Source organism: Amblyomma mixtum, chromosome 2 (genome assembly GCF_055824585.1).
Source record: "Amblyomma mixtum isolate Tamu chromosome 2, ASM5582458v1, whole genome shotgun sequence".
NCBI lineage: Eukaryota > Metazoa > Arthropoda > Arachnida > Ixodida > Ixodidae > Amblyomma > Amblyomma mixtum.
In genome coordinates, this window is record NC_143013.1 from 130,354,870 (window position 1) to 130,379,344 (window position 24,475).

General features: G+C 45.2%; 1 protein-coding gene across 1 annotated transcript in view; it reads right to left on the reverse strand.

The window, feature by feature from the left end:
- Window positions 1-24,475, reverse strand: part of LOC149360901 (cytochrome P450 3A11-like) — an 87,546-nt gene that overhangs the window by 48,499 nt on the left and 14,572 nt on the right. The window contains exons 3-6 of the mRNA XM_089567952.1: window positions 20,269-20,321; window positions 15,419-15,515; window positions 10,229-10,348; window positions 5,876-5,964 (exon numbers count right to left, since the gene is read on the reverse strand). Of these exons, the coding sequence (XP_089424078.1) occupies window positions 5,876-5,964; window positions 10,229-10,348; window positions 15,419-15,515; window positions 20,269-20,321 (359 nt within the window). The remainder of the gene's footprint in view (window positions 1-5,875; window positions 5,965-10,228; window positions 10,349-15,418; window positions 15,516-20,268; window positions 20,322-24,475) is intronic.

The window sequence follows — 24,475 nt, forward strand, 5'->3', positions numbered from 1 at the left end:
GAAAAATACACACTGCTTTCGTAACTAATAGAGCGAATCGTCTGGTGGGATTCTTTCACCGCGATCTTTCATTTGTCGCCAAACCTTCAATGTCCGCACCCCAATTTTTGTTACGCATGCTCAATTTGCCACCTCGGTCAACAAAATCTCTCACAAGCCATTGAAGCTATATTGAGCCGTGCCTTCAGACTTCCAGACCTCGTTTCACTTTTGTCTCTTCCTTAAAATATTGTCTAACACCACCGTTAAACGCCGCTTTACCCTACACGGTCACCGGTTTCAGGTAAGGAGTTCGTCGCCCGGCATCGGCATTCAATGAATTCTTTCATTTCCCGCACTTGCAGTGAGCCTAACCTCATACATCTACGTCCATCACCACCACGGGCAATCATTACATCTTTTATTATGCGCCTGCAATTTAGTACGTCTCTCCACACTCAGTCTCGGAGCCTTAAGAGAATCTAAATAAACGTAAAAAAGTCACAGGGACACATAAATACATAATGTGTTGGCAATGCGATTCCATTGGAGTGCCGCCTTTACATGCCTTTACATCGAGTTTTGTACACTTTTTTTATGGTTGTGTTCTCGCAGACCCGTACAAGTCTTTCTGCACACAACCAGACGTCTCATTGCAGGTGTTCTATCTGGGGGTTACATGTTTCCTGGAAGGTTTCTAGAGGTGGCGACACGGATACAATTAAAGCTACATTAAAATGTAAAACTGTCACAACCAGTCTGGTGACGTCACTTCCCATTTCGTGAATTATGTGACTGACTACGCATTTTTTCTAATGTTTCTAAGCTATCACACTGTAGTAAATTACAATTTACACGCATGACTCCATAAAACCGGGTCGGCTACAAGGCGCTCAAGGCAACTTTTCAGAGCCGTTAGTCAGCTTGTCAGAGCGTGCTGATAGCGCTGCATGGGCAAGCTTAAGTGTCTCTGCATTTCATTGCTTGCACAGAGCATGACACACACAAGCATGGCATTGATTCATTCAGGCCAGCCTCAGAATGAACGGTTTATTGGGGTTTAACATCCCAAAGCGACTCGGGCTATCAGTGACGTCGTAGAGAAGGACTCCGGAAATTTCGACCACCTGGGGTTTTTTTAACATGCGCTGACATCGCACAGTGCAGGGGCCGCTATAATTTCGAATCCATCGAAATTCGACCGCCGCGGTCGGAATCAAAAACGCGTTTTTCGGGTCAGCAGCCGAGCGCCGTAACCACTGCGCCACCGCGGCGACCGCCTCGCATTAAACGACTCCCACGTTGCTACGACACACCAGTACGGCAGCGACTATCGACAACCCCGCAGAGCAAGGATAGAGTGACGCGTGGCTAGGCCTAATCATAATCATAATATGCCCTACTATGCCCACTTCAGGACAAAGGACTCTTCCATATTACTCCTATTAACCCTGTCCTATGCGAGCTGAAGCCACCGTGTCCCCGTAAACTTCTTAACCTTATCCGCTCACCTATATCTCTGCAATCCCCTGCTACGTTCGCCTTCTATTAGTATCCACTTCGTTACCCTCAAGGACCAGCGGTTAGGTTGTGTTCGCATTACATGTCCTACCCTAGCCCATTTCTTCATCTTGATTTCGAATGGGATGTCATTATCCTGTGTTTGATTCTTTATCCACTCTGCCCTCTTCCTATGTCGTATCGTTACACCTATCATTTTTCTTTCATAGCTCACTGAGCTGTCGATAAGTTGAACCCCTCTCGTTAACCACCACGTTAACGTTACGTAGCCAGGCCCACAAGTACGCGCCAAACCTGCGCCGCCGGTTCGCCTCCCATCGGTACCACTGTTTGTTTTGCCAGTTGCTCTAGACAGCACTCAATTGACGCACATCGTATTGGCAAACAGTACCATGGTGTAGTTTCGAACTCAGTAAAAACGAATTAATCTCGCCTAGGCTAATATTAGGAAACGCTTGTAGCAGAGGAGCACAGCCAAAACAGGGACCAGTGGTAAAAAGTGGCCACAGGACGGCGATAGAGAAAGCCACTGCGAAGAATGCAAACCTGGCACTAATTTCAGATAAGCGCAGAAAAGAGGGAGATTTTCTCAGCCCGCAGAACTAAAACTGCCAGCGTTAAATGAGTGGAAATGGTGCCTAAGCAACTGGAGTAACAAATAAAGAAAATTTCACGGGTGAACTGACAAAAGTTATTGGTATTTTTATATCTGTAGAAAAGAAATTGCGATTCAAATCCGTTAGTTTCCGACAGTTTTGCTTGCAAACTGTTTACTTTAAAAAAAAAACGTGTATACAAAATTTCGTCTATTTTATAACAATGAAATAAACAAGGACTGTACACTGTATACATGCGGCGATGGCGTAGAGGTAGAGCATCCGCCTCGCGTGCAAGAGGACCGGGGTTCGAATTCCGGTGCCACGCAATTCTCCACCGGATTAAAAAAAAAAAAAGAAACTCCGCGTGTCGATGGAATTGCATAACCAGGCTTGGAGTGCGGCCTGATTTCGGTGACCAGAACCGACAACGCACTTCCTCACCAGAACAGGATTTGGCCACACTAGTGTAGTACTTGGCCACAACCTTCTATGAACAAACCAATTAACCCTCGGCCCTCAGTCCCCAGCGGCTGCGGAGCAACTGACCAAGGCGGCGGTCAGATCTGTGACGCAGCGGAGGGTGCTAAGAATCTCTGGCTCCGGACAGGCCACCATTGGAAACTGAACCTGGCAACGTTTAACGCAAGAACCTTATCAAGTGAGGCTAGCTTAGCAGTGCTATTGGAGGAATTAGCCGGTATTAAATGGGATGTCATAGGGCTTAGTGAGGTTAGGAGGACAGATGAGGCGTATACAGTATTAAAGGGCGGGCATGTACTGTGCTATCGTGGATTAGTAGATAGGCGAGAACTAGGTGTGGGATTCCTCATTAATCAGGATATAGCTGGCAACATCGAGGAGTTTTACAGTATTAACGAGAGAGTGGCAGCTATCGTAATTAGGCTTAATAAGAGGTACAAGCTGAAGGTGGTGCAGGCCTACGCGCCTACATCAAGCCATGATGACCAGATAGTTGAAAGCTTCTATGAGGATGTGGAATCGGCAATGACCAAAGTAAAATCACAGTACACTGTACTGATGGGCGACTTTAATGCAAAGATAGGTAAAAAGCAGGCTGGAGACAAGGCGGTAGGTGACTATGGCATAGGTTCTAGGAACAGTAGGGGAGAGTTATTAGTAGAGTTCGCAGATAAAAATAATTTACGGATTATGAATACCTTCTTCCGCAAACGAGCAAACAGGAAGTGGACTTGGAAGAGCCCCAATGGTGAGACTAAAAATGAAATAGATTTCATATTGTGCGCACACCCTGGCATCGTAGAGGATGTGGAGGTCCTCGGTAAGGTCCGCTGTAGCGACCACAGAATGGTAAGGTCTCGTGTTAGCTTAGATTTGAAGAGGGAACGGAGGAAACTGGTGAAGCGAAAGGCTATTAACGAGTTAGCATTAAGAGGGAAGGTAGAGGAATTCAGAATGTCGCTGCAAAACAGATTTTCCGCTTTAACTGATGAAGACGACCGCAGTGTTGAAACAATGAATGATAATCTTACAGCTATCGATACAGAGTGCGCCGCAGAAGTAGGTGGTAGGATGGTTCGACAGGATACCAGCAAGTTATCTCAGGAGACCAAAAATCTGATTAAGAAACGCCAAAGCATGAGGACGTCTAACTCCACAGACAGGATAGAACTAGCAGAGCTATCGAAGTTAATAAATAAGCGCAAGGTAGCCGACATAAGAAAGTTTAACATGGAGAAAATTGAGCATGCTCTAAGGAACGGCGGTAGCCTAAAATCAGTGAGGAGAAAACTGGGCATAGGTAAAAACCAGATGTATGCGGTAAAAGACAAACAGGGCAATGTCATCAGCAATATGGATAAGGTAGTTGAATTAGCCGAAGAGTTCTACACAAATCTATACAGTAGCGAATGTAATCATCAAGTTACTGAGGGAGGCAGTCAAGCACAGCAATGGGACATCTTGCCAGTAACGAAGGAGGAAGAAAGCCTTAGGAGCAATGCAAAGAGGGAAAGCAGCTGGTGAGGATCAGGTAACAGCAGATTTGTTGAAGGACGGAGGAGAGATTGTGCTACAAAAACTAGCCACCCTCTATACGCAATGCCTTGTGACCTCGAGAGTACCAGAAGCTTGGAAGAACGCTAACATTATCTTAATTCATAAGAAAGGAGATGTGAAGGACTTGAAGAATTACAGACCAATCAGCTTATTGTCCGTTGCCTACAAGGTATTTACTAAGGTAATCGCTAATAGAGTCAGGACAACCTTGGACTTTAGTCAACCAAATGATCAGGCAGGCTTTCGTAAAGGATACTCGACATAGACCACATTCACACTATCAATCAGGTGATAGAGAAATGCGCAGAATATAACCAACCCTTATATATAGCCTTCATTGATTACGAGAAAGCATTTGACTCGGTGGAAACCTCAGCTGTCATGCAGGCATTGCGGAATCAGGGTGTAGAAGAGTGTTATGTGAAAATATTGGAAGATATTTATAACGACTGCACAGCTACTATAGTTCTCCATAAAGTCAGCAATAAAATTCCAATACGGAAAGGGGTCAGGCAGGGAGACACGATCTCGCCAATGCTCTTCACTGCCTGCTTACAGGAGGTATTCCGGGGACTGGAATGGGAACAGTTGGGGATAAGAGTTAATGGAGAATACCTGAGTAATTTGCGATTCGCTGATGACATTGCCTTGCTAAGCCACTAAGGACAAGAACTGCAAAGCATGATCAATCAGTTAGACAGGCAGAGCAGAACGGTGGGGCTAAGAATTAACATGCAGAAAACCAAAGTAATGTTCAACAGCCTAGCAAGGGAACAGCAGTTCGCAATTGGTAGCGAGGTGCTGGAAGTAGTAAGAGAATATGTCTACTTAGGGCAGGTAGTGACCGCAGATCCGGATCATGAGAGGGAAATAACTAGAAGAATACGAATGGGGTGGAGCGCATATGGTAGGTTCTCTCAGATCATGAATGGTAGCTTACCAATATCCCTGAAGAGAAAAGTATACAACAGCTGTATCCTACCGGTACTCACCTATGGGGCAGAAACGTGGAGGCTAACAAAGAGGGTTCAGCTTAAGTTAAGAACAACGCAGCGAGCTATGGAAAGGAAAATGATAGGTGTAACGTTAAGAGATCGGAAGAGGGCGGAGTGGGTGAGGGAACAAACGCGGGTTAATGACATCTTAGTTGAAATCAAGAGGAAGAAATGGGCTTGGGCAGGGCATGTAATGCGAAGGCAAGATAACCGCTGGTCCTTAAGGGTAACGGAGTGGATTCCAAGAGAAAGCAAACGTAGCAGGGGACGGCAGAAAGTTAGGTGGGCGGATGAGATTAAGAAGTTTGCAGGGATACAGTGGCGGCAACTGACAAAGGACAGGGTTAATTGGAGAGACATCGGAGAGGCCTTTGCCCTGCAGTGGGTGTAGTCAGGCTGATGATGATGATGATGATGATGTACACTCGGATAAAGTTCAGTCATAATTATGGGCGTTAGAGGTTCTTCCGTGTCCATGTACCCTCAAAGGGCGACCACTTCAGTCAACTATCCATATGTCCAAGGGTACATTTCCTGAAACTAAGTCAATAATCCAGTCGCGGAAAATTACGTGGAATTTTTAAGTTCGTTTCTGCCATAAAATTTACGGCACAAGAGTTCATGACACAAAACCATAGAGAAGCAGGGGCCCGAAAAGGGGAGGGGGGGAGGGGTGCTTGCGGCACTGGCGTCCGTAACAAGCCACCGACAGCGCCTCTTTGTGCGACAGCAGGGTATACCTACAGTTTCACGTCGTAAGGTTTTCCCTCCCTCGCAGCGTCCGCGAAGTTCCGCAACGTGTCCTTGGCACACTCGTTCACTGTGGGCACCATCTGCAACAGGACAGCCGACACTGAGTGCATGCGAAAAGCTTTGGTCGAACCTGAGAAGTACTCGAGAGCGAAACATCAAAGAAAACTGCTCGGTCGATGAAAGAAAATAGTGAAGCACGAGGGAGTTCTAATTTTAATGCCAAATAATTACCAGTCCCATTAGGAGGAAAGCCGGTGGCGTGTACTAAGGCGAAAGTCTTTAATGCCTCATCGTTGTCGACAGAAGGTTGTCAGCAGTAGCTTGTCAGCAGAGGTGTCAGGCTTTTGACGAGTGTGCAACGAGATATGTGAGACAGTTAATGTGTAATTTCCTTTCCTCAAATGCAATTTTCATTTCCATCATTAAAAATAAATTAAACTAAATTAATTTGGCTTTTGAGGAAAGGAAATTGCGCATTCTCTGTCTCGCATATCTCGGCGGACACCTGAACCGCGCCGCAAGGGAAGGGAGGAAGGTGGGAGTGAAAGAAGAGAGAGAGAAAGAAGTGCCGTAGTGGAGGTCTCCGGAATAATTTCGACCACCTGGGGATCTTTAACGAGCACTGACATCGCACAGCACACGGGCGCCTTTTGCGTTTCGCCTCCATCGAAACGCGGCCGCTGAGGTCGGGTTCGAACTCGGGTACTCCGGCTCGGTAGAAGGGCGCCTTACCACTTAGCCACCGCGGCGGTACTTTCATTACGCGCCCTGTTTCCTTCATTATGGCCCATCTTTCTCTTTCTTCTTTCACTCCGACTTCCTCCCTTCCTGTACGGTGTGGTTCAGGTGCCCGCCGAGATGACAGAATTACCGCGCCTTTCCCTTTCCTCAAAAAGCGTTGAGTTAAAAGGGCAAGTGTGGTGGCGTTCCGCGGACTCCCTGGCAGCACTACAACATGCTGTCGCGTTCCACGACATAAAGGTGAAGCTTAAGCGTCATTAATTACCAGTTAATTAGTATGTCGGAATTAATCAGTGATTACCCATTAATTAGTAATTTGACATTAATTATGTGTGACGTCATCTAGTGGTGACGTCACCAGTGCCACAAAGGCAGTCAAAGTGGTGCTGAAAACGCTTTCGCCTCTACACACACCTTAGACAGTCAAAGTGCCCCCTGAATTTTTTAGTGTCTGTACTCGCAGTTGGAAGAGAAAGTGCCAGTGGTGGCAAGAAAGGGTGACGTCATCAAGCGGCCGTAGGACCTACACAGCAAGCCGAGTACCACCACTGCCGACAATCAAATACATGTTGTTCGCCTATACATACCACCCACTAGCTCACCTCAAATGGCACCAGCTTTCCTAACTACATTTCTGTCAAAATCCTGAGCAACCGTTTGTCGTACAGCGTTTCGGGTGGTATTATACAATTTCTTTTTGCATGTATCCTACACGTGCTAGTCAAGTTGGGGGCTAGTTTGCGACAAGGATTCGAGCCGACGCGATATGCAACCTCAAATGTATGCCTACACAAACTCTTTGCCTCTTTACCTCTTCTCTTAAGGCAGCTGCCGCGGTGACTCAGTGGTTATGGCGCTCGGCTGCCGACCCGACGGGCGCGGGTTCGACCCCGGCCGCGCCGGTCCAATTTCGATGGAGGCAAAATTCTAGAGGCCCGTGTACTGTGCGATGCCAGTGCACGTTTAAAAACCCCAGGCGGTCGAAATTTCCGGAGCCCCTCACTACGGCGTCCCTTATAGCCTGAGTCGCTTTGGGACATTAAAACCCCATAAACCAGAAACCAACTTCTCTTAAGGCGTGGCTGCGATGTCTACCGAGATCTGAGGCGTTGAGTGCGCCACTTCTTTTCCAGGAAAATCAATCTCCGTATTGAATTTGTGCCGCAGCTGTTCGTTGTACACTGTTTATCTGCAACGGTGTAAATGGTGTACACCGTTGTAGACCGTTAGGTTGGAGGCTAGCTCGCGACAGGTACTCGAACAGAGATTCCGAGTGTTTGACTCGGACCATTGTGGATTAAGCGCTCATGGAAGCAACGCTCGGAGGTTCGTTTCTTTTCTCAGTGTGCATACTGAATGGAGGTCGAGCGCTCGCTATGACACACCAATGCTTTTGCCATCACACGACGTGAGCAGTCTTAGGTGCCCTCGCAATACTTTCTTCCCTTAAACTTCCAAGCTGATTAGCACTTTAACCGCGAAATGCAACGAAATGTCTATAGTTCGCATCAGAAAGGAAACAAAACTGAACATCCTCCATGTATGATCGGAAATTCTTGACAACTAATTACTCAAGAAACCAGTCACCAACAGTACATTTCGGCTGCTTTTTTGCGATTTGTTTATTCATGGCCTGAGCGGAGACGAGCTGACGATCTCTACTTTCCATTATAGTAGGGAGATTTCTTTGAAGCTGGCGTGGGAGGTTCAGCAGATGAGTGCAGGCGGTGCCTGGCTGTCCTTGCCTCGTGATAAAAATGCAATGTGGTTTATTATTTTTAAAGAGAAAGCATTGACCACATCCTCACAATCAGCCTGACTACCCCCAGTGCAGAAAAAACGCCTCTCCCCTGTCTCTCCAATTAACCCTGTCCTGTGTCAACTGCAGCCATCCTATCCCCGCAAACTTCTTAATCTCATCCACCCACCTAACTTTCTGCCGCCCCCTGCTACGTTTGCCTTCTCTTTGAATCCACTCCGTTACCCTTAAGGACCATCGCTTATCTTGCCTTCGCATTACATGTCCTACACACTCCAATTTATGTCCACACCCATATCTACCGCCCTAATGACGCAGGTTGGAACCTGGCCGGGGAGCTCGCGCTTCGATGCAGGCGAAATTCTGGACGCCCGTGTGCTGTGCGATGTCAGTGCACGTTAAAGATCCCCAGGTCGTCGAAATTTCCGGAGCCCTTCACTACGGCGTCCCTCATAGCCTGAGTCGCTGTGGGACGTTAAACACCCCTAACAACAAACTAAACAATTTCTTCCTCTTGATTTCGACTAGAATGTATTAACGTGCGTTTGTTTCCTGACCCACTCTCCCCTTTTCCTGTCTCTCAAGTTACACACAACATTTTCCTGTCCATAGCTCGCTCTGGGCTCCCGATTTTAAGTGGAACCCTTTTCGTTATCCTGCACGTTTCTGGTACATGGGTTAGTTCCGGTAAGATACAGCTCTTGGGTACTTTTCTCGAAAGGGATATTGGTAAATCAAAAAATTGAACAGTTGCTTTTTGAGGAAACTAAATGGCGCAGTAATTGTCCCACATCTCAGTGCACAAGCCTAAGTCGCTTTGGGACGTTACCCCCCCCCCCCCCTCCCAAACTAAACTAAACTAATCATCAGCGAAGCGCAGACTACGAAGGAATTCTTTAACTCTTATCCCCTGCTCTTCCCAGTCCACGTCTGTGAATAAGTCCTTTAAACAGGCGGTGAAAAGCATTGGCAGGATCGTGTCTCTCTTCCTGACACCCTATAGGCTTGAAATTTTATTCCTTACTTTATGGAGGACTATGGTAGCTCTGCATCCGCTACAGAAATCTTCCAGTATTTCTACGTAAGGCACTTCTACACCATGATTCCGCAATGCCTGCATGACAGCTTTGGTGTCAGCTGAATCAAATAGAATCTCGTAATATATGAAGGTATATAGAGTGGTTGGTTATTTTCTCTACATTTCTTTATCACCTAATCGATAGTGTGATGATTGTCCTTTTGCCGAGTGTGCTTTACGAAAGCATGCCTGATCATTTGGTTGGTTAAAGTTGGTTTTCCCTCAGTCTATTAGAGATTACCTTAGTAAACACCTTCTGGTCAACAGAGAGTAAGCTGAATAGCCTACTTTTTAAGTCACTGACCTCTCCTTTTTTATGAATTAATATTAGCGTTCTTCCAAGCGGCTGGTAGGCTCCAGGTCAAACGCCTTTGAGTATACAGAGTGGCTAGTTTTTCTAGCACAATCTCCCTTCCGTCCTTTAACAGATATACTGCTATGTGGTTCTCACCAGCCGATTTCCCCCTTTTTATTGCTCGGAAAACTTCTCTTCCTCTTTCGTTACTGGCGGGATGTCCCTGTGCTGTACTCTGCCCCTCTCATTAGCGTCCTGATTGCATTGGCTACTGTTTAGATTTGTGTAGAACTCTCCGGCTTCCTTAAATATCTTATGCATATTGATAATGACGTTGCACTCTTCGTCCCTTAACTCATATATAATTTGCATACCTGCATATTTCATACAAAGAAAGCATGTAGACATGGAGATGCACAACACTAATAAACGCTCCTCGCTTTGTCACTACGAAAGAGCGAGGTGGACCACCTGCTTCATCTTGGACGTGCTGAAAACTGGCGACACGACGCTGCGGGTGACGCGCCACTCGGAGTTCATCAAGGAAACCAGCATGTTGTCCAGAACCACGTCGCCCACCTGTCTGATGAACTGCGTAAATATAGAGGTTTACGAAATGGCATGTGCGCTGAAGAGCGAGACAGTAGGCGAACTGTCCTGGTGTGGAGTTTGTGACGTACCTCTAGAATTGATGAAATCGTACATGAGCAGCACACAAATGGTATGCTTGGGAAATTATCGACCGGGCTTTCTACCCGTTAATAAAGCTGTTCCACAAGGAAGCCTCTTAGGGACTGTCTTGTTTAATGTTTTTATCAATGATTTTGTTCCCACTGAAAGATCAGTGAAGTTTATCATATACGCTGATTACTGTCCCATACTTATGCAGTGGCAAGATGCAGGTATTTTGGTAAAGCAATGATAAGACTTTCTCTTAAATTTGTCCTTGTGGACGCAATCCAACGGACTGAAACGTAGTCCATCTAAAACCAAAATTATTGTTTTCAGAGCAAAAAAACAAACATTTCAGGTCAATCACCCTATAATTTATGAAGCCCAGAGTACTGAAATTGTATAATCACACAAAGTACTTGCAGTCTCATTTGAGAGTAACTTGAACTGGGACATGCATGTTGTGAGCATATGCAAAAAATTTCCACAGCTGCTGGGGCGATCTCACACTGCCAACCGTTCCTCCCAACGCAAATAAAGATCTAGCTCTATCACGCATTATTTGCGTCCGGCATCAATTATTTCAGACTTGTCTGGGGCACCAGTACAGGTACTAACAAGCATAAAATTCTTAGAGTCTAAAAAAGAATCATTGGGGACATCGGAATTCAGCCGTACCTCTAGCACACTGGTCATTTGTTCGCAACCTATACGATAATCCCCGTGACATCTTTGTACGACTTTAGAATTTTACGTACGTTTTGTTCTTCGAACAGCCCATTTAATGACTTTCTAATTGCAATCACACCACCACAACACCACGAACTTATCGTTTCTACTAGACACACTACTAACTGACCCATTCCGCGCTTTCGAACTAATTATAAACATCAGTCACTAAAATGTAATCTTCCTTCAGTTTTAAACACGTACACATTTCAGACTAAGCCTACGATAAACCAGTTGAGGCAGCAATTTCTTAACACGTTATAAATAAACATTTAAACACTGCCCTCATTGTTGTTTACTTAAAAATACTGTTGATTTTGCTGTTTTTATAGTGTTGTTCTTTTTTAATTAATCGTGTATAAGCATTATTTCCTTTTTTATTTCCACTTATACATGCAATATGCTTTCCTGTATGTGGGATATTAGAAAATGCGTCACTTGATTTTGAAATTTTGCTTGAAATATTAAAATTTCGTTTGATGTCTCTTCTGCTTCAGTAATGCACACAGAACATCTAAATGACTGATGTTTAATGATCCCTTATTGCACTGTTCCAATAGTTATTACTTGTCTAGCTACTTGCTATATATTGCTTGTCCTCATTTATGAACATGCCAGTTTCATTGTTATATTTGTTCCCCTGATGTTTCCATCTTTACGGTGCCCTACCTTGCTGTGGTCTCTTGGGCCCAGTCAAGCTGCCTCGAGCAGCTTTTCGCCCAAGAGTTCCTACCATGTTTATGATGAAATAAATGAAATTGAATTGAACAGAACCCAGATTTCATGCATATTATTGCAGCGGTGCACAAGGGACACGCAAGAATCGCGGAAAGCCGCACAGGGCTTTGCAGAAACAAGAAAGAATGAAAAAAAAACGTGACACCACATTGTACGCAGAGTATAGTGGCTGGCAATCTATTCCTTAATTAAACTTCGACTAAATTCTCGGATTTCACACCGAAGCCAACAGAGCATACTCATGCGCATATAGGCACAATCATGACATTGCTTCGCCTCTACATCACATCCTCCCGGTAACATTCCCGTAAAGGCTACTGCAAGGAGCAGAATGTCGCTGCGGACATATCATTTGCTCCTTCAGTGTGCCTTACCACGTTGTCCTGCCTTCGTCAACACGCCCGTGGCCATACCGTCAGACCCGCACGCCTAGAGGCTATCCTAGGTAGAAGTAACGTGAAACGATAGCTGGCCATGCACAAGCGCGCAAGCAACAGTATTAAGTGCAATGCAGCGCTAACACATGGGAGCGTTCTATTTAAAATTTCACCAGCGCTGCGACTAGGAACAAGAAACAGAGAAGGAAGACAAGGACAAGCGCTACTAACAACTGAAAGTTTATTTGAAAGAACACAGAATATATGCACACATCTGACAACCCAAAGCGCCTGCGCTTCCCGCAAAAAGCACGCAAAAGAAAGTTAAGAATCTAGATACAAAATTTCACATTCATGTAAGTTTACAGATGGTGTGCTAACGCACGTGTCGCTGTTCTTGTGAATGTGATAGGCTTCACACAACTCCCTAGTCAGCTGATCTGGATGTCTGAATTTAATCTTTGCCCTGTTAAGCAGTGGAAAACATGCTTTTTTATTAGACACACCGGGTTTGTTCAGATGACAATCTCTGTAATGAAGGGACAGATTTGATGAAGGAGCACCATTCAAAGAGGTTTTATGCTGACGTAAGCGTGTATTTATGCATTTCCCGGTTTGCCCAATGTAATTCTTGCCGCATTTAAAAGGTATATCATATACCACTCCCTCTGCACATGGCACAAAGGGTGATTCATGATCCACCTGGCATGCATTATTTCTTTTGCCTCTTATTTGCTTATGTTCCCGGGCTCTTTTGTCAACAATAGCACAAACCTTGCCTAGTTTATTAGGGACCGAAAAGAGCACTTTAACCCCATATCTAGTGCCAACCTGCTTAAGCCTATGGGATAACTGATGAATGTAGGGTATTACCGCATACTTCGTTCTATCATTACCGGAATTTTCCTGTGCTTCATGTTTACCAAACGACTTCATCTTCTTCAGGATCTTGTTGCTAGCAAGCGCTATTACATCTTTGGGGAAGCCTGCTGACCTTAGCCTTTGAACCTGCGTATCGAAACTGCTGCCTAAAGTATGAATACATGATTTAGTAAGTGCAGATCCTAAACAAGACACTGCTATGCCGCATTTAACTATTTTCGAATGCCCAGACTGATAATTTAGCAAAGGCTTTTCCGACCGCTGTAGGAAGGACCAACAAACATGATTCACCTTTTTCTCCAATCTAATATCCAAGAATTGCAGCTGATTTTCTTCCGGTAATTCAAAAGTAAATTTCAGACCAAACCCGCAGTTTTCAAAAGTCCTTAAAATGTCATCCACCTGTGCTTTGAAGTCATGGGATTCAACAAAAACAAGATAATCGTCTACATACCGGAAGATTTGTTTTACACGGTTGCCTAAGTTAACTTTAATGCTCCTATCCGCAGCATTACGCAGCATTGATACGCAGGTTCAAAGGCTAAGGTCAGCAGGCTTCCCCAAAGATGTGATAGCGCTTGCTAGCAACAAGATCCTGAAGAAGATGAAGTCGTTTGGTAAACATGAAGCACAGGAAAATTCCGGTAATGATAGAACGAAGTATGCGGTAATACCCTACATTCATCAGTTATCCCATAGGCTTAAGCAGGTTGGCACTAGATATGGGGTTAAAGTGCTCTTTTCGGTCCCTAATAAACTAGGCAAGGTTTGTGCTATTGTTGACAAAAGAGCCCGGGAACATAAGCAAATAAGAGGCAAAAGAAATAATGCATGCCAGGTGGATCATGAATCACCCTTTGTGCCATGTGCAGAGGGAGTGGTATATGATATACCTTTTAAATGCGGCAAGAATTACATTGGGCAAACCGGGAAATGCATAAATACACGCTTACGTCAGCATAAAACCTCTTTGAATGGTGCTCCTTCATCAAATCTGTCCCTTCATTACAGAGATTGTCATCTGAACAAACCCGGTGTGTCTAATAAAAAAGCATGTTTTCCACTGCTTAACAGGGCAAAGATTAAATTCAGACATCCAGATCAGCTGACTAGGGAGTTGTGTGAAGCCTATCACATTCACAAGAACAGCGACACGTGCGTTAGCACACCATCTGTAAACTTACATGAATGTGAAATTTTGTATCTAGATTCTTAACTTTCTTTTGCGTGCTTTTTGCGGGAAGCGCAGGCGCTTTGGGTTGTCAGATGTGTGCATATATTCTGTGTTCTTTCAAATAAACTTTCAGTTGTTAGTAGCGCTTGTCCTTGTCTTCCTTCTCTGTTTCTTGTTCCTAGTCGCAGCGCTGGTGAAATTTTAAAGATGTACCAACTAGCTCAAACCACCATTTTGCTCCAGAGCGTTCTATTCTACCACAAGGGCACAGCACTTTTGTGGTACTGAGCATACGGCGAAAAGCTACAAAATTCGGACGTTTGGAAGTAAACATTCCGCATTTTTCTTGAGGAAGCCTGTGGTGTGCCAGTTAGTGAAGAAAGAAGAGAGTCTCCCACAGAGTCATCCACAGTGCTTTACTCCTCTACGTCTCAAACAATTTGGCTGTCCACGGAAAATTTATAGCGACAAGTCGCAGAGGGACAAAGTTAGACGCATTGCAAAGGGCATTTCAAGGGCTTCGTCCTTGGAACTTGCAGACAACTTGAAACAACTAAAAAAAATTAGGTCATGGCTTAGTGCCTCGAGTTCTTACCGATCACAGCAGGCAGTTCGTAGAGAGAATCCTATGACATCACATCAGCCGCCTGATCTATACTTCTTGTCAGAGATAGTCAGCTGCCGTCAAGTTTAGGTGATGTCAGCTGTCAGATGCGACTCGCTGCTCACACGCTGGCTGCTTTAAACCTAATCAACCCGCCATTGACCAGGACGTTTTGAATGTGTGCACCCGGTCAGCACGTAACGCAGCTCACGCCAGCTTTAACGCCACCTTTTTGCGCCTCTCTAGTGCAGACTTCTCAATGGTCCACATCTTCCTCCAGGGCCATTTATTTTACGCGCTCTTGCTCCGGACAGATCTCTCAGTGCGGCAGTCGTCGGAGGGGTTCACTAAGGAGGGTCGTCTCTGCCAAAGTGATCCTCTCGGCTTTTCGCAATATTTTCAAAGCAAGATTAAAGCGCTGAAGAATTCATGACGAAACTTTGCGCAAGCATGCTCCCGGATTTAAAAAAAAAAAGAGCGCTTACTTGGGTGTTTGGAAACGAATTGAAATTCTTGACCATGATGTCTTTCAGCAGAACAGGATCGGCGACCATCAATGTTGGAGTGGCCATGGTGAATGTGCTGCGCACGTCATAGAAGAAAATATCACAGAACAGCAAACTACCCAAGCATTGGACATCTGCAGTAGAGAAACAAACAACGAACACAAATGTGCTTGAGCACTATCTCGGAAAGTTTTTATAGCGTAAACTATTTTAGCTTTCGTTTAGCCTTTTAGACTAAGATTTCGCGATAGAGTCGACCATCGTCCAAAGCTGTGCCGACCATGTACACTGAAGATGTACCGAAGCGTGAAAAGTTGGACAATCGACCCTTATAAAAATGGTCCATAGAGTGTCTATAGACTTCTTATAGGCTCTGTTGCCTTCCTATAGATAGTTATTTGTCTATTCATAGCCTATAGACAAAAGTCTGCAAATGTCTACGGCCATAAATCTATAGATTGTCTATAGACTGTCTATAACATTTCTATTGCCTCTATACTTTTTCAACGATTTGTCTATAAAAGTCTATAGACTTTATAGACCGAAGTCATTTGGACAGTCTATGGACGGTCTAAAAAAATTTGTAAGGGGGGGCGCCGGCAGGCGCCAGCTGCGCTACAGCTGGGGTGTAGAGCAGCTTAGAAAATCAGCAACGAGTATCAGAAAACTGGTTTTGCTTGAGCGCAACAGTTCGGTGGCCATTTTACAGTGGAAGCTGCTTGAGCTTTCATTTATGCATTCAAAGCAGCGCTTTCTGCTGCAGTCGATTCAGTTTTGGGGAGGTCGCGACGAAGAAAACACGCCGTAGAATTTGCACGCAGCTGTTACCCCGCGATTCTGCCATATTGTGGCGGTCGGCCGGTGTTTGGCTGTCTGGATGCCATGTATTCAGCACAGGGTAGTGAAACTACGGTGTTGAAGTGACGGTACCTTCTGCACCATGAAGCCCGACATGGCGTCCGTTGAGTGCGTCGGGAGCGAGATCCAAGAGACCACCAAAAGAAGAAAAAGGCAGTGTGTGCATGTACGGGGTGGAGACGCTAAAACAGACCTGTGAAATGCTCAATGGGACTGTCGCCTGTAAGATACCAAAATAAATCTATGAGGTATACCTTACCGGGTAGACGCCTGGGATGCGCCAAAACGTGCCTACCACTGTAGACCGCTCGGCTGATAATGCAAAACTGCTTTCGCTGATTGATGTGCTAAACCGGGAAGCTTAGCTCTGCTGAATTTATGGCCTTGTGACCGGCGGGTTATGATACGGGACGGCAGCTAGCCATGGGCAGACTAAATCTTTCACAGAACGACCAGATTGTGTCGCCAAAAAAAGTGACGCACCAGCAACGTCAAAACAAGCTTTTCAATTAAGGGAAGTTTCATGTGTGCAGTTCGGCAGCTCGAGGGTATGGTATGTCGTACACGAACCTACTGGGAAATGAGGAGCGGCGGCACTCAGGTAAACCGGAAGGTGTCATCAAGGCCTATTGTGAAACAAGGAGGAAGTATAGAATGCTGGGAAAAGTTGTTATTTCAGTAATAAGGAGCGCTTCAAGAAAGCGACAGTACGAGAAATATCGTGTATTGTTAAAGCACACTGGCGCTCGATTTGTTCAGATGATCTGTTGCTGCCGTGTATTCACACTCAGAGAAGAAAACCCTTGTAGGAAAAATGCCTGAATGCTTCCCAGCGAATCGAACGTACACAAGAAACCGCGCTTCCAATGTGGCTGTCGTCGTGCAGCGCCGCCTCTTTTACATGCTGGGCGTGTGCCGATCTAATCCCTCCCTCCACCCTATTCTTCTGTGCCATTCGAAAGGACGAGGTAAATGAAAGAAGCGAGCTCATGAAATTATATAGAACAGAATGATGAGACCGTTGCTACGACATATCAGCAACAGCAGCCGACACAGAGGATGAAGGCCGAAGGTGACCTTGTGGGGATTTTGCTTCTTGAGCAACCTCAACGCTCCAGCGTGTTACCGCCGTAGGGTATCTGCGACGAGCTGCGGGTCTTTTTCCACAATACAGTTATGAGGAAATTTCTGCGAAGCAAACTCTTATAAACAACAAAAAGTTATTTATAAGTTATATACAGTTAGAGACGCTGCTTGTCTCCGTGAAAAGGGAGCTCTTGTGACAACTGTTTTAAATCACCCTCCTTTCACTTCATCCCTATTCGACCTGGCATCCCCATTGGGTCAGTTAGAGTGACGTTACTGGCATTGTTTCGTCGATAGTTTGCGATCGGGAAATGGACGGGGAGACCGTCATCGACACGCTACAGCAATATGCGTAGAGTTTTCCTCCTTGTTCTCTGCCAAGGGACCAGGAAAGTGGGCTGTGAGGTGCGCATATCTTGTATACGTATCCTCGAGTCCAGCGGGCCCGAACGGAGTCCTGATGCATGCCCGTACGGTGCTTACGCTCCAGAGTCGGGAGGACCTGATTTGACTGGCTATCTGTCCTCGCCGGTCATTGCCGGTGGCAACACGCAACAAGTCATCGACGTGCGACTTAAGTGGGCAATATGTGTTCCGTACATTCCCCGTCCTTTTTTGGGTTGTCCAGCGCAATGAAGCCCATGTGGTACGCACTGCGGCCCGCGAAAAACCATAGCTCCGGCGGGAACGCGAGTGTAGTTGCACAGCGAGAGCAGCTCCGCGGGCCCGCCTCCGGTTGCTGCTGCAGGGATAAGGGTTGAACTATGGTATGCGGGTTTGTGCATTGTGATAGGTGCAACGTTAAGAGACCGGAAGCGGGCAGAGTGATTGAGGGAACAAATGCGGGTTAATGAGATCGTAGTCGAAATCGAGAGGAAGAATCCGGGCATGGGCAGGGCATGTAACGCGAAGGCAAGACAACCGCTCGTCCTTAAGTGTGGCAGAGTGGATTCCAAGAGAAGGCTAGCGTAGCAGGGGGTGGCAGAGAGTTAGGTGGATGGGTGATACCAACAAGGATACGGTGGTCGCAGCTGGCAAAGGACATCGTTAACTTAAGAGACATGGCAGAGGCCTTATTTATTTATTTATTTATTTATTATCAATACCTCAAATGCCCTAGGAATGGGGTATTACATGAGGGATGGGCTGAATGTGTCACTAATTGAAGATTGGATGGCAGCCTTGAAGTGCAGTGGATCGGAGTGGTGCACGGAGTTGAATGGCAGGCCGTTCCAGTCTCGAGCAGTTTGCACGAAGAATGAGCGAAGATGAGCTGTAGTCTGTGCTGGGGGAGGATAGACTGTTTTGGGATGGTTGGTACGGCTTGATAAGCTATGAGCTGGCAGGATAGCTGAAACATCAAGTTGGCTGTGATAAAATTTATGAAAGAGGCAGAGCCGAAAGATGCAACGTCTGGACTCGAGATTAGTAAGATTAGCCTCAGATTTAAGTGCAGTGACGCTGGTGTGATACGAGTAGTCCGAAAAAATAAATCTAGCTGCGCGATTCTGAACTGATTCGAGGGTGTTTGAAAGGTTAGATTGATGAGGGTCCCAGACTGAGCATGCGTACTCTAACTTCGGCCGGACAAATGTGAGGTATGTTAATGTTTTAATTGAAGCAGAAGCGAGTCGCAAGTTCCTACGGAGGAAGCCAAGAGTGCGATTGGCTTCGTTTGTTATGTTTGTTATGTGCGCTGACCAATTAAGTTTGTTAGAAAATGTGATGCCGAGATATTTATACGATTGAACAGATGCTATTTCAGATGCACTTATTTCATACTTGAACGGTTGATAGTTTTGGCGCCGATGGAAAGAAAGCAATGACGTTTTATTAGTGTTTAAGGACATTAACCAAGTGTTGCACCAGGCTTCAACGCGTTTAAGGTCGTCTTTGCCCTACCGTGGGCGTAGTAGGGCTGATGATGATGATACTGTGCAATAAACGCTTGTGATCTCAATTACCTGCGGATTCTTTCTTTCGGAGTCACCGCGCAGGCGGTGCAGTGAACGATGGCTCAGCTTGCTCCCCCGCCCCAGACCCTCCCCCCCCCCCCCCCCCCATCTTGATCCGGCCCGAACCCGCGATATGTGTCCGAAAGACCACCTAACACAATCATTTCTGCCCCACAACACTAAACAGAAGATTTATTTAATAACGAAAGAAAACACGAAACGTATACATATTCGTAACACTGGGTGCGCTGAACTGAAACAAAACGCAACCAAAATGTTATTCATTCGGAGTAGTGGACATGCACCAGGTCACAGTAATGCAGAACAAACGAAGAGTTTCATACACGCAGGTCCACATTCTTGTGAGCTAGAATGGCCCGAGTGATTTCCTCGTCAGTTAGTCTGTGCACCCGAATAAATGTTTCTGCCATTGAAACTAGGCTTTTAATACTATGTATGAAGTCGTTGCTTATATACAATGCAAGCTTAAGTGAGAGGACGCCGCATCCAATAAAAGAGTCCTGCAGTCACGGAAGCGAGTATTCAAGTGCACACGAACATAGGTACCTGTCTCAGCCCGGCGTCTTCGAAAAATGAGCAGCTATAACTCGGTGCGCCTGAGAGAAATTTTTATACACCTTTAGCACAAACATACCCTGCTTGCGAAGATATAGGTATACACAAGTAAACAACTCTGGCAGAATGAACACTTCCATGGGAACAACACTAATTTTACAGATCCTCCCAGTTGAAACACCTTAAGACTAATGACCATGAAAGAATAATAAGAGAGGAACGAGTATAAGATCGTCAATCGACGCTTGCTTTACCAGTGCTCTATAAATGTTCTTGTATTGTTTTGAGAGCGTTACCTCTAGTTGTAGCTAGAGAGCATCGCTTTACGCAAAATACGAATGCTGCCACGCTTACCCTGCAACAGGCCCGTGTTTTCGGTAGAGTTCATCCCAGATGAAATGAAGAGGCTGTAATTGCAGTATTAGAAAACATCTGTTATATCGAACAGAGTGGCGAAGGCTCGGAGCGGTCCATTATTACACAAGATGGTTGCCAAAACACCATTTGGAACTGCAACAAATTAATACGAAGAAGGCATTAACTATCTTGTGAACAAAGAATGCTTATAGAAGTTGTCGAGCCATCATGAAAATTTAAGCTTGTTTTCAGGACAAAAGCAACTCGTTGCAGTTGTTCGGAAGTAAGGCTCAGCGTCTCGGTGATGAAAAAAGAAAAACATGCTCCAAAAGCAGGCACTCTTCAACTAGAACCGCGCTGATTCCCATTCATTCATTCATTCATTCATTCATTCATTCATTCATTCATTCATTCATTCATTTCTATGAATGTGCACATACATTCACGTAAGTGTTGGGCCAATAGCCGAAGCTAGTGTAGGCCCATAAACAGACATATTCGGCAGTGAAAACACGTCTCCGGAACACATGAAAAAAAAAATAATAAAGACAAAAGAAGAGAACGCATACAGTTAGCTAAATTGATTTATGCAAGTAAAAAATAAGGGCAGCAGGATTACAATGCTGAATTATGCACGCAAATAAACATATTGTCACGTTGTAGTGACGGCAGTCCAGTGGTCAGAAAGACAGTAACAAGACTTTCAAACGAAGCTCTTTATTTGGGCTGACTTGCGCTCGCAAAAGAACTAAGCAGCGCGGCAGTGGCGTAAGCGAAAAATGTGCTCGTAAGTCGTCGAACTACGAATGCCCGCCGATCGCGGCATTGCTCAATTTAAAGCCGGCAAGGAAACTTCGAGATGACAGGACATCATCTATAGTAATCTGGAAAAACGTAGATGCAGCTCTTCATGGCTGCGATTAATCCAGATTAGTCCGGTCGCTTCTCGCGTCACGAACAAAAATGATAACAACCCTTTCCAGCGGCTTTGAGCGTGAACGAACGGACACTACAGTGGTACGTGGCAAGATGAGAACACCAAAACGAGCATAAGCATTATCATATTCTTTTGCAGAATACAGTTGTGAGGAAATTTCCGCGAAGTACAATCTTTTATAGAAAATAAAAAGTTCTGCAGACTTGGCAAGTGCCTTGGGTATAAAATAATCCGCATTTTTCTAATAACCGCGGTTGCAACCGCGTTCAATGCGCGTTGGCCCATTTCTTCTCTAAGCTATCTTGTCTCTTGCAACGCTGTGTGGTTGCAAATATAGAAGCCATCATCTGTGGCTGCTTCCCTAAGCTGCAACTGCGCCCATCATCCGGCAGCCGTGTATCAATGTGACAGCACCTGCTTGAGTTATTTCTTCACTTGCCGCGTGGCGACCCTCAAGGTGTACATCTGACTGCAGTTGCCAGTCTGTTTCACCGCGTAATAGCACGTGCCTCTTCAACCACCCGATAGGATGAATGTCGCAGCGCCATTATTTACAAACAATACATACTGCCTCTACTCGTGTACTGAACACACTTCTCTTGACGCGCACTCCGATGATGATGATAGTGGATGGTAGCAGCTGCCCTTCCATTGACGCTGAAACCACAGCGCAATGATATGAAGCCCCATTAGTCGAATGGCAAGGCTACGACCCCACATCCTAGGTGAAGAAAGGTGTAGAAGAATTAAGCGGACAAGCAGAGAGAAAGGAGGCGCTCTTTATGACATATATGACGGTAGACAATAGCCACCGAAACCAATGAGCATGGGGGTGTTTCTTTTCTAGCCGCATGCCGCCGTGGGGATTCGAACCCACGACCTCCGAATTTCGCGTCCGGTGCTCTACCAACTGGGCTACGGCGACGGCTGTCAAATCTTCTGCTTTCGCGGGTATTTACGTGTACACGTGTAACCGAACCTGAAGTGCTCACAAGCACCATCCTTGTCCATAGCAACGGACGTAATACGTTCAGTATTATATTACTGCGAGCACCACTTAGGAGCGTGGCCGAACGGTGAGGGCGGAAGCTGCGCGAGAACCCTCTTATGGCTACCTATGGCATCAATACTGCCAGGATGGAGGCCCTCGGTATCTACTTAGCATACAAGAGAAGGCAAAGGAGGGGCTCCTTATGACACATGTGACGGAAGCCAACAGTCACCGAAACCAAGGACCATGGGAGATTCTTCCGTTTTCTTTTTCAATTTTTGGCGTTTATTAATTGGAGATTAATTGCGTAATAATATCAGCTTTTCCTCAAATGTCATACCCAATAACTTGTTTTCCTGTTTTATTGGTAACACTGCCTCATTCAGGTACAGGGTGGGGTCAGCCTGTGAAGCTCGTCTGAGCCAGAACAGCACAGTCACTGATTTTTGTGGAGAAAACATTAATCCATTTCTATCTGCCCAATTAGTCAATTTATTTAGTCACCTGTTCCTGTCTCTCACATCTTGATACACTGCAGTACGTACATGTAATTTGCAGGTAATCTACATACACTGAATACATAATCGACTTGGGGATTATTTTTCGTATGAAGACCAGTTTTACTTTTAAGAGTGTAGTACTTAGAGCACAGTCCTGAAGTACACCGCTCTCCTGGATGAAAGTCACTAACAGGGTAGTACTTAAACGTACTTAAAATGAGCGGTCTGCTAGAAAGTAGTTCAAACAGTTCAAAATCCTGTCCGGATGCCTAGATCTGCTAGGTCGCGGAGTAGGCCGAACCTGCAAGTGGTGTCGTGCGCCTTCTCCATGTCAAAGGAGAGCGCAAGACAATGTTGCTTGTGTATGAACGCCTGCCGCACTGTTTTTTCAAGGCGGACAAGACGACCAATGGTATAGCATGCTTTTTGAAGCTACACTGATTTATGTCGAGAAGCTGACGAGATTCGAGAACAAAGGCTAGTTCACCACACTTTCAAATGATTTTGCTACGCAGATGGTAAGAGTAATAAGTCTGTAACTAACAGGACTTGATAGTTTTCCAGGTTTACAGGAAGGTGCTTAGTATCTTTCTTCCATGCGTCAGGTATCTTTCCTGAAAGCCAGATTTTGTCGAAGAATTTTAGGAGTGCCTCAACGGCGGCCTCAGATAGATGTGAAAGCACGGTGTAGGACATAATATCCAAGCCTGCTGCTGTTTGTTTGCCCACAAATAGTAGTCTATTTAGTTCCTGTATTCCTATTTTTTTGTTTAATCTTCATGCCTGCTCCTGTAGGAAGTTCTTTTTCTGCTACGGCTTTGTATTTTTCAATTGTGTCTGTGTGGTTGGATGAACTGGAAACAGCAGCGAAGTGCTCACCTAATATGTTTGCCTGTTCTTCTAAATTTGTTTGTGTACCAGGAGTGTACAAAAGTGGTAAAGTGTAAGGAAAATAGTCGCCACTGAATTTCCGTACCTCATTCAACAATTTCTTTGACGGTAGAGAACTGCTTATTGCGGATAATATTTTTTCCAGGACGTTTATTCGACATTTCTGCGAACATGACGCCTTTGTCCCTTGCCCTTTTAAATAATAAGTTTCACAGCTGTGCGGTACCTTCCAAATATTCTCCATGCTTTGTTTTCCGTTTTTTTATCAAGTCTGCACTCCTGTGTCGACCAGACCTTACGATTTTTTCTTACTTGTCCTGATGTTTATGGAATCGCTATCTTTGCAGTACAAATTGTACAGGTAATAAACTTTGCATTTATTTCATCTACTCTTAGTCTGTCATCGAAATCTTTACCTTTACGTAATGTGGCATTTGTGGCATATAGTGGCCAGTGAGCTAGTTGGAGCTTCCAGCGCTGAGGTCGTGTTGGAATGATTAGGATTGAAGATGATAATTTTAAAAATGTGCCTAATTGGTCACCTCCTTGTAAATTAAACTAATTAAAAACTGATGGCGATGCGAAGGTTCCATCGAGGGAGCTCATTTTTCCTGAGCTAGAACAGCAATGTGTTGTTTTTTTTGTGTATTCATTAGGCATATGTTTTTCGTAAGTATACGATCTGCAATTATTTCGCTTCTTGTGTCTGTGTGCTCACTGCCCAAAAGGGGCAGCGCACATTGAAATCCCCAACTACCACATATAGTTCATTCAATTCTTGAAAAAATGTTTCCCAAGTTTGGATAGCAACTGTAAGATTTGGTGCTATATACACAGATTATATTATTTATTGTTTTTTATTGTGTAACTATACACTGACGCCTG